This window comes from Phasianus colchicus, chromosome 9 (assembly GCF_987193195.1).
Source record: "Phasianus colchicus chromosome 9, bPhaCol1.hap1.1, whole genome shotgun sequence".
In the NCBI taxonomy this organism is placed as follows: Eukaryota; Metazoa; Chordata; class Aves; order Galliformes; family Phasianidae; genus Phasianus; species Phasianus colchicus.
The window spans coordinates 24,480,500-24,491,394 of record NC_143444.1 but is presented as its reverse complement, the minus strand read 5'-3'; the positions used below and the strand labels follow the sequence as shown (position 1 = coordinate 24,491,394).

Below are 10,895 nucleotides of genomic sequence, written 5' to 3'. Positions count from 1 at the left end.
GGAATTCAGTTATCAATTAACTGTTCCCTTTCTGTTAACAGTTTGACTCCTGGTTGAATTTTTAGGTATAGTAGACATGTCTGTACTTTCTTTTTTTCCTGCTGGAAGTCCCAGGTGTTCAGTGCTGGACTTGATAGCTCTGCTTCCTTTGGCAAGTCCTGCCTAAGGCCACAGCTCAGCCAGCATCACTGTGGTGTAACACAGCTCCCTTCTGACCTCCTGGACTTGGAAATGAGACAGCAGCAGTGGAAGTTGCAGTTTAGTCCAGTTCCCACCATCCATAACATTCAGCCAGAGCTGAATGACAGCAGAGCCATCTGTTTTCACCCTGGCTCTGCTACACCGACATGCTTTGAGTTTAAAACAAAGTTTGTTCAGATCTGTGTTAATGATGGCATTGTCTCAACAGAAGTTCAGCCTCTGCTGCTGACCTTGTCTTTCCTGCTCACGGGGTGTTAAACTAGAAATTAAAGCAACCCACACTAATGTCCCAGGTCTTTCCTGTTCAGATCCAAAGGACTACAGTAACTCTGTGAGTTCATGGTAGGTTTGAGTGTGTAGTAATTGCTAACTCATTAATTATACCAGCAAGAGTATTTTCTAGCATCTACCACCTCCTAGGCCATTGTGAGCTAAAGAACTGGGGAAAAAAAAGCCACTTGCTATTTCAGAGCAAGGCTAACTGCCTGGATGTGGAACAGAAAATAGCAGCTTGTATTGAGCTGTGTCAAAATTCCTTTCCTTGCAGCAGCCTCTGCCATCAATATGGATATTTGCTGCCTTTCAGAAGCTATTACTTTCCTATGCTGAAAAGCAGGGAGCCTGTGCCATGCTCAGTCTGGTGGCTTAGATCCAGGCCTGCTGTCTGGCAGCCTGTTTTCTGCTGAAGTAGTCAAAAAATAGTTAAATGTTTTTGGACATTCCACTGGGATGAATGAGGCAATTCATACCTCTGAGCTATTGTTGTAGGGTTTTGTTCTTTGTTTCCTATTGTAAAATGTCTGGAAACACAGGAAGATGACAGTTGTATTGGTTAATATTTTGAAGACTTTCTTCAGATGCTTGAGAGCTAGAACCAACGGGAAAACAAAAGCCCAACTGCTTGCCCACAGCTCGGGATGAGGGTGTGGTATTGCATTGAGTTACACAAATCATGTCATGCTGATGGCAAATGGACTGAGCTGTTAATTTACCAACCAACAAAATAAACCACCCTTCCCTAAAACTGCATTTCCTTTCACAACGTAGTGCTGAGCAACTGGAGGATGCTCCGCTTTGGAGCTGTAACCAAACTCAAGCTTTGTGTTTTGTGGGGAGGGGGCAACCCTGTTCGAGGCTTTACAGTTCATAGAATCACAAAATGGCTTGGGTAGGAAGGGACCTTATGGATCATCCAATTCCAACTCCCTACTGTGGGCTGGTTGCCCCCCATCAGCACAGGCTGGTGGCTGATCCAACCTGGGCTGGATGTCTCCAGGGAGATGGGGCACCCCCAGCTGATCTGGGCAGCCCCTTGTCCAGCGAGGGTCCCTCACAACCCCGTGGATGCAGCTCCCACCCCTCCGGGGGGCTTCTGCTGGGGGCGCGCAGAAGATGCTCGCCTTCCTAATCTCCCCAGCCCAGCCCCGGCTGTTCTATCTTTAACACTTCCTGTTGGTTAGAGGAGCCGGCTTGAAAATGGTCGTGTTTCCTGGCTGGAGGCACGGCGGAGCTCTTCAACGCGTCGTGACCGGCCCCGCCGCACGCACCCGCACACGCACTGCCGGCATCGTGAGCGCACGGCGACCCGGGGGGCGAACCTCTCCCACGGCCGCATCCAGAGAGGGAAGCTGAGAAGGGAAGGAGTGAAAGGAAGAATAACAGCTCCGGCATTTCCCCGCTCGAGCCCGTGTGCGTGCAGGTGGCGGGGACACAATAGCGACCCGCGCAACCCCAGCGCATCGCCGCGGGCAGGTGCGGCCGCTCCGCCCGACCCGTCCGCCCCTTTTCCCCCGGAGATGACACGGCGGAGGTTCACTCTCCCGTAGAGGGGATCGAGGCCCTTCCCGAGACAGGTCCAGCCTCGATCCCGGCCTCCCCGTGCCATTTCTTTTGTAATTTCGTTGATTTTCGAGGGATCGAAAATCGCTCTCTGCCGCCGTCTTTAGGACAGATGGACGTAGAGACGACGAATGGCACCCTCTGCCATCCCTATCTCTCCCCGCTTCCTCCGCCGGGCAACGTGGAGAGGTGCCCTCATGTTCCCCTACCCCCACCCTCGTACCCCAGAGCCCGCACGGGGAAGGTCGGCACGGTTCCCATTCCCCCGTTCCCGTTCCCAGCTTCTCGTCCCCACGAACCCCAGCCCCGACGGTTGCGCTGCCGGGTCCGGCTCTTTCCCCCTTTCTCCCTTTTCCCCTTTTTCCTGCATGCTCTGCCCTGGACCCTGAGGCGCTGAGTTCTCCCAAACTCTCCCATCTCAAATTTCCCGAGGTCGAGCCGTGCCCGATCCGTCCCCATTCTCCGTGAGGGATCCTCAGCCACCCCAATCTGGACGCTAATAAAGGGCACCCTCACTGCATCGGGGGATGAAGGCTGCAGATGGGGCCAAAGAAGCCCACACCCCTTCCCTCTCTCTTTCAGCATCCCCACCAATTTATTTTGGCTCATTAAATTTAATTAAGAACGGAGGATGTGCTCCATCAAAAAAAAAAAAAAAAAAAAAGCACCCAACAAAATGCAGGGGGCAATAATAACCTCTGAGAGGACTAAAATAAAGAATCGAATCGCCATTCAGACTCGGGCAGCACAGTGCAATGTTTTATTACTTTTTTTTTTTTTTTTTTTTTTTTTTTTGCAGTGTCTTTTTAAGAGCATCTAAGCACACACACATAAAAAGCTAGAAGGCATTCCGGAGTTATTCCTATGCATATCCCTGCAATAATTTTCCGCTTTCCTTCGATAAAATTGCCAAATAATAATGAATCATTTCATAAATAATGGGTTTAGAAGCTTATCAGGGCAGGCGGGCCACTGCTGGGGCTTTATCTCTCTCGGCCACATTGCAGTAGTGTTCCGCTCTCCATACTAAATAGGAAACTGGACGTGATGTGGAATTAGAGCCTCCCCAGCTGAAGCCACCCCACATTACTACAAATATAGCCGCCATGCGTAGGCCACAAAATGGCTCCACTCACTTTTCCCAATGAAAAGCAAATGGTGAGTGGGGAGGGATCGGGCCCCGCAGCGGGACGGAGCTGGAGGGGGGCACGATGGGGGGGCGGAGGGGGGAGGGGGGGATTTTTGGGGCACGCAGGGGTCTTCTGCAGTGTGTTAAAGACAGGTGAAAGGGGGGAAGAAAAGAAACAAATGCGGCTTTTCCACGGTTGGGCTTTATTTTTTCTGTTGTTCTCCTTTGATAGGGGTGGGGGGGGCTGAGGTTGCCTTTCCTTGCTGTCCCCCCACCCGGGTGCGTCTCCCACTATCGGGGCTCTGTGGGGCCATGCAGGGCGATGCAGGGCGATGCGGGCAGATGCCCACAGCCCCGCCGGGGGGCCCGACATGAACCGACCGTCGGACGGCTCATGGGGGGTTTCTCCCCACCCCGTTCCCCATCCCTTTCCCGCTCCGTTTTGGGGGGTAATTCTCCCCACCAAGGGCACAGGGAGAGGTGCGCGGCCGGGGTGGAAATTTCCTGCCCATCCACGGCCGCAAAACAAAAGGAGTTGGAGGCGAAGAACAGAACGGGCGGGGATTTCATACCCCCCCCCCCTCCATTTTCTCCGTACATTTACCCCAAAACGAAACGAAAGCCCCGCAGATTCGGGGCGTTTTTTTTTGTTGTTGTTTATTTCGTTTTAACGAAAAAAAAAAATACAAAAACAAACAAACAAAAAAACAGCCCAGAGGAGAAACCGACGGGTTTATTCCGTTGTTTAACGAAGAGCAAAGCCCCCGCTCGGCATTTCGCTGCGGGGGGGGCACGGACGCCTCTCTCCTTCCTGTTGATCGCAGCGGGGCCGCTCCGGGCGGACACCGGCCCCGATCCTCCGCGCTGTGCTCCGCGGTCCGGGAGCGGCCCCGCCGCTATTCGCGTCCCCATCGGAACGAACCAAAACCCCGACCCCATCCGGAATCTCCTTTCCGAGGAGACAAATCCAAAAAACCACCTGATTCAGCCCCAAAATATGTTTTTTTTTTTTCTTCTCCTTTTTCTCTCTTTTTACTTTTCTTTATTAATGCTTCACCTAGATATATTATTTTTTTCCCCCCTAAATAAACCAGCTTTCCCCTTGAATTTATCATCCTTTTCCCCCATAGACACCAATTCTCCCCGCTCCGCACAGGTTCGGGCCGCGTACCGGGGCCGTGCGCGGTGTCCCCGTCCCCGCGGTGCCATTCCCGTGTCCCCCAGACCCACCCTCTCTCTCCCTTTCTCTCCCCCCCTTCTCTTCCTCCCAGGCTTTAGCAGTTTTATCCCGTTGCGGGTGTCCTTCCTCTCTGTAAAATCGTAAGTACCTCGAGGTGGGAGGAGTACATTCAGCCTGACACTGAGAGCGCTTTTGTTGAAACGGGAGAGACTCGCGGTGTCCCTACTTAAATATGACACATGTGAGTAATCTCTTCCTATACAATATGGGAATAGGCAATTAGATGCTCTTTCTGGAGGGCTGGCAGGGCGGGGGGAGGCAGTAAAGCTTTGGGTTGAACGGTTGATATTATTCTTACTATTATTATTATTATTATTATAGATGGAGAGATGTGAACAAAATAATAATAATAATAATTTTCTCTGGGGTTGGAGCAACCCAGAAATGAGAATAATTGACCCAAAGAGAAGCAGCGGGGATGTCGGGAATGGGATCTGTTCCGTTATTTATAAGGAGAGAAAAAAAAGAAAGAAAGAAAGAAAGAGCTAGGAGGGCGGTGGGAGAAGGAGAAACAGTCGCGATAGCGCTGCCCGCCCTCGGCTCTGTCGCGATAGTTTCGTTATTGGGGAGAAAGAAGGGAGCGGGGCCGCAGACAATTGCCGTGTGCGGCCGCGGTTGCTCCGAGCCGGGGCCCCTTCCTCCTTCCTGCTGAGCTCATGGGGGTGCGGGGCTTTGTGTGAGCGCTTCTCCCCCCCATTCGGCAGCGCCTGGAGCTTGGTTTCCATGTTGAAAATTAATAACAATTATTCTAATACGAATAAAGTACAAATTCCCCCCCAGTGGGCCGAAATGTCCTCGAAACGGAGGTGGGAGAACCCCAGGCCTCCTTCCAGGTCCCTGTGCCTGTGGGTGCGGTGCCCCCAAGGGTCATTGGTACAGGGGTACAATGGAGGGTAGGGGGGAGGAGGGGGTTCTTGCCGTGACGTCACGCCGCCGTTGCGTGACGTCACGCCGCCGAAGCGGGGAGACCCCCCTGTCGGATTCGGGCCGCCCCGAGCGCTGCTCTCCCCGCAGGACGATGGACAGGCCTCCCGCCCCGCCGCCCCCCAGCAGTGACCCCCGCGATGCCCGCCGCCACGACCCCGAAGCGGAGCCCACGAGCGAGCCCGACAGCAGCCGCGGGGGCATGGAGCCGCCGGCCGAGCCCCAGCTGCTGCTCAACGGGGCGGCCAAAGAGGCGGGCCGACCCTCCCCCGGGCCCCCCGCCGCCGCCGTGCCCGTCATCGAGCTGGTGCGCCGGGGGGGCTCATTGGACATAAAAAGCCGAGAGGCGGCGGGGGAAGCGATGCAGAGAGCGCCGGGCGCCGAGCCGTGCCGCGCCGCCGAAGCCGCCTGCGAAGCCCGCATGGTGCAGCTGAGTCCCCCCGCGCTGCCGCTGCAGCCCCCCGGCAGGGCCATGCTCTACAACCTGGGCCAACCGCTGGGCACCATCGGCAGGTCCGTGCCTCCCCCCGGCCCCCACCGCGTCCCCGGGGCTGAGGGGAAGGAGAGGAGGGAAGGGGGGTTGTTTTGGGGGGGGTAGGGGGAGGGCTGAGTCATCACCCAAAAAAAAAAAAAAAAGCAAACTTTGCAAAGGAAGAAAGGGGGAAAAAAAAAAAAAAGCAAAAGAACGGAACGAAAAACCGTCGTTCCTATAGGGGGGAAAAAAAAAAAAAAAGCCTGGCAAAAATACCACGGGCTGAGCCGATATGGGGCGTTTCGCTGTGGTCCTGTAGTGGAGTATAGGGAAGAAAGAGGCTGAGTGTGAGGTGCTCCTCGAGCTCCTCCGCTCAGTCCCAGAGACGGAAAATGGCCCCACGAGCACAGCGCGGATCCCACGCCGGGCATCCCTTCCATCCCCCGTGGGCTGCGGGGTCCGTGAGCATCTCCCGAGAGGTCGGGGCCGCCTCACGCCGCTCTGCTTCTGTTTGCAGTGGGTTCTTCGGCGAGCCGGACTCCTTCTCCATGTACGGCAGCAACCGGGTGAAGAGGAGACCGTCGCCCTACGAGATGGAGATCACCGACGGTGAGTACGGGGAAAAGCCCAAAATGTGACGGGGGAATATCGTGGGATGCGGCGGGTGTCCCCAGCTCGGGGAAGGCACAGCACAGGTCTGTGTGCAGTGTGGGTGGTGCCACTGGGCTGGGGGCAGCCGGCCTCACAGGTCGCTCTGAGATGAACGGCAGAGGAAGGCACCGTGTGTTGAGGTGTGGGGTCCGACGGTGGGGATGGGTTGGTGGTTGGACTGGATGGTCTTAGAGGTCCTGCCCAACCTCAGTGATTCTGTGGTTATAGAAATTGACATGCTGTATTCTAATAAGTAGACGATATTTGATCGTATCCAAATTTTTGGCTCCAGGTGTGTACAGGTAGGGCTGAATCTTGTAGATCCCACCTCATGTAAATTTGCAAAATTAGGAGCAGTTGGAGGGGGAATACAGGTACCGGATGGTGCGATCTGGACATGAGGAGTCAGCACGTGTCACCACTGCTGGGCTGTCCCTGTGCTCCTGTGGGCTCAGATGGTGATGGCACACTGCAGGGAATGGGGACAGCACACAGTGATGGTGCCACCCTGTACAAAACACAGACACAGGGAGACAGAGATGTGAAAAATTATCTGAGAGGATATTCTGTAATTTTGGAAGCTCGTCTTCTTGCTGGCTTTCCTCGGATCTGTAATTACAATTACAATTTAACAAGCATTGATCAACTCATTGATTGGAACAAAATCCAGGCATAAGTTTGCAGCCAACTGCTTGGCTTAATTAGGGGGCTTCTTTATGAGAAATGAAGTTTTTCCATTATAATGCAGCTAAGGGGTATTTTAAATTTCTCCACTGCTTGACACACTTTGCCCCAAACCTGTTCTTTTAAAAATATGGTTAATTCAGTTGCTGGCACTGATGCAAGAATCAAACACTGTAGTGGTGTCAGAATTTGTTATATTCTTGATCTTGTTTGGGGAGGAAAATGGACAGGTCAGTGTTTGATTTCAGCATTTTGTGAGACATTGCCTCTTAGTAGGCAGCTTCCTGTAAATGAGATGTGCTGCAAGCCTGTGAAGATGGAGATTTTTGGATGATTAACACATTTCTTTTCCTTATTCCTTTATGAGTGCAAAAAGATGTTAAGCTGCACCTCCTAAATCAAGGACTGTGTGCTCTGTTTTGTCCAGAAAGAGCATTTAAGAGCAGGAATTGTGTTGCTGTAGGAGATGGCAGCACGTTGTCACTGCACTCAGCAGAGCCAGGCAGCTCTGGTGGCTGAGGTCCCTTTGGTCCCCACAGAGGAGAGACAGTGTGTGATGGGAATCCCACAGCCCATCCTTCAGGGTGCAACTCATCAGCATGTTAATTGAACACTTTGCTTCAACATCTGTGGTGATTTTCACCGCCTGTGATGTTCCCTATTCCTTCCAGCATGGTCATTCTCCCATAGTTTCTTGTGGTTGCTGTGTCCTTCCATTGTCAATGTGTCCTGGAGATGAGGATGGAGATGGCCGATGGCAGTGTGTCCTTCCACACACTGCTTTCTGTGGATCCAAGGACCTGCAGTCCTGATTTTACTTCTGGGCAGACTTCTGCTTTGGGTCTGCCCAGCACAGAGGCAATGTCACCTCATGCTATCAGGAGCTGACTCGATGAGCTGAAAGGAGAACCGATAGAGGGAGAACGGATGATTTCATTCCTGAGTGCAGGAACACCTCCTCTGTTACATGCCCTACAGGAATATGGCTGTAAAATTAGAAATTTAGCTGGCATCGACAATAGCAGAGCCAAATGGTCATCTCTGGCAATTGGGAAACCCTTCTCCAATCAGTGTCTGATGGAAAGTCCTTGCACTGATGGACAAGAGGTGCAAGAGCTCCATGGGCCAACTGGAAAGCTGCTTTGTCCTCTTCCCATGGTCACCCTTGAGGCAAGGACACTGCTTCCACTGTGTTACACCAGGGCGAGTCCTGTTGCCCCATCACATGAAGCACCTGGAGGGTTGGTGATCTCTGCCAACTCCTGATCCTGGTAGAAGGATCAGGACAGAAGGAAGATCTTGGGATCTCAGAGCTGTTAAAGCCTCAGCTCAGGCCAATTTCCCCCTGTCCCAGCGATGTGACTTTTGGGAGAGAAAAATAAAGCCATCTGGTGAGCTAGCCTTTTAATAGAATCTTTGTTGCTGAGATACCCTAAAAATACACATAATGGTGAGCCATTCTCCTTGGAGAGCTAAATTTAGGCATCTCAGGGGGAATCTAGAAAGGTGCAACTCAACTTTTCCCTTCCACTGAACAGGAGCTGTGGCTGCTGTGACTCCTTGGTTAGCTTCCTGCTAGTTGGATACTCCTGGTCCTGTGCCTTGATGATGGGACTAAAATAAATAGATTAACTTGAGAAATGAGCAAACTATTAAATGACCAGAGAGATGGTGGAGATTCAGGAACCATGGAGATGGGAGACTGAGGGACACAGTTTTGGACACTATTGGTGATAGTTGGATAGTTGGACTGGGTGACCTCAGAGATCTTTTCCGACCTTAACGATCCTGTGATTCTATGATTCTATGACCCGCTGGGCGCTGCTAATAACTGTGTGCCATTGCAATTGCAGGTCCTCACACGAAGGTGGTCCGCCGCATTTTCACCAACAGCCGGGAGAGGTGGAGGCAACAGAACGTGAACGGAGCCTTCGCAGAGCTCCGCAAACTCATCCCCACGCACCCGCCCGACAAAAAGCTGAGCAAGAATGAGATTTTGCGCCTGGCTATGAAATACATCAACTTCCTGGCCAAGCTGCTCAACGACCAGGAGGAGGAAGGAAACCAAAGGGGCAAAGTGAACAAAGACTCGGGGATAGTTCAGGAAGACCTCCTGCAGGACATGCTGTCTCCGAACTCCAGCTGTGGAAGTTCTTTGGATGGAGCAGCGAGCCCGGACAGCTTCACAGAGGAGCACGACACGCTCGACTCCAAGCACGCACGGAACCTGCACCATGCCATCCTCCCCGTCGAAGGCAGCGCGCAGCGGTGATGACCCCAAATCACTCCCCGAGCGCTCAGAGGGTGGCGAGACCCAGGCGGGTGGGATTTGGGACCTTTGTCTCCCCGTCTGCTCGGCTCAGGTTGGCACGTTGGCCAACAGGATGGGACGGACGCTCGGTGTTTAGGTACGGGATCGTACGAAGAAGAAAAGCGTTGAAGTCGTCTTCGTTGTACATACTGACTCTGAGGATGGGAGGGGAATGCAGCCAGCACCCCTCCAGCATTCTGAGGGTTTTTTGGACCGCCTGAGGGTCACTTCTCAAGCAGTCGTGAGGCTGGGACGTGAGGAATGAAACATAGGGCTGTGGAGCACAAGCAACTGGTCCGAGCCACGCTCCTGTTGACCAAGACCTTCTGACTGTATCTTTTTAACGAGGTGAAAAATGCCCTCAGCAAAAGAACTATTAAAAGGATTGAGACTTTCTTTCTCCTCTCTCTCTCTCCTTTTTTTTTTTTTTTAATTGTTTTTGTCCCCTTTCCTTTCTACCTAAAGTTGGATTGTTTGGGGTGTTGTATTTATGACGTGAGATTCCTTCTGTTCAACGCCATCATGCAGTATCCACTGAACATAAAGGTACATAGGGTGTTCTGTGCTCCCCACCGCCCCCTGAGCCCCCAACCCTGTGCTGTAACACAGCGGGTGAGGCCCTACAGTGGTCTCCTAAGTTTCCCCAGAGGTTTCAGTAGGGCTGAGCTTCCCTCAAGGAAGATGATACTCAGAATTGGTTAAGGAGAGAAAAGGTGACCAGTGATGCCTCCCCTTGAACCAGGGACTTTTTCGAATGAAAAAAAGCGAAAGGAATCAACGATGCATCAACAGTTTGCGTGTACATAGGGTTATAAAAGGGTTTCGGTGGTATGCTTTGAACTTTTTGGTTTTGTTGTGTGAAAGTAGTGGTGGTAGTGCACCTCTGCAAGCGCCCACAGACACAATTAGACAGTAGGAGGACCTTGATTGGCTGAGGCTGGTAGGAGCCACAGCCTTGCTGTATCTCCTGGCACGGGGTGAATGCTAAGAGCACTGATGGGATCACCTCAAGGGCTTAGGGGCTGCAGAGCTGGTTTGGGACCAAGTGTCAGTGCTCTGTGGTTCCTCTGTTTCTGGTTCCTTCATGCGTGGAGGCTCCAAGGCAAAGAAATTGCAGTGTTACACCACAACCCAAACATGTCCTTCATAAGGGTGAAAGCCTCTGAACTTGGTTTTAGGGCCTCTTGTAAATAATAGTCTGAGACTTTTCTCAGCATGGAGCAGGTGCATTGGGTGGGATGTACTCCCAGCCCAAGCCAGGGTTTCGAGCTCAGCCCCAAAATGTCAGAAACCAACAGCATCCCCCAGCGTGTAGTGGGGAGAAGGAGGACAATGCCCTCCTGTATCCAGACCCTGTGTACAGCGACAGCTTAAGTGAAGGAGTTACCATGGGGCAGTGCTGAGCACGAGGGGCTGCTGTAGTCACTGTTGTCCCTGGGGATGG

General features: G+C 52.6%; 1 protein-coding gene across 2 annotated transcripts; it reads left to right on the top strand.

Moving 5' to 3' along the window:
- The first annotated feature begins 2,855 nt into the window (after positions 1-2,855).
- On the top strand, positions 2,856-9,847 carry TAL1 (TAL bHLH transcription factor 1, erythroid differentiation factor). Of its 2 annotated transcripts, XM_031602041.2 has the most exons (5): positions 2,859-3,198; positions 4,441-4,590; positions 5,424-5,846; positions 6,323-6,414; positions 8,994-9,847. In XM_031602041.2, coding segments are annotated over exons 2-5 (936 nt in total). In that variant the 5' UTR covers positions 2,859-3,198; positions 4,441-4,588; the 3' UTR covers positions 9,413-9,847. The 2 variants fall into 2 exon arrangements, with proteins under 2 accessions (XP_090002761.1, XP_031457901.1); XM_090146635.1 differs by lacking the exon at positions 4,441-4,590 and having other exon boundaries at positions 2,856-3,198.
- The last annotated feature ends 1,048 nt before the right edge of the window (positions 9,848-10,895 follow it).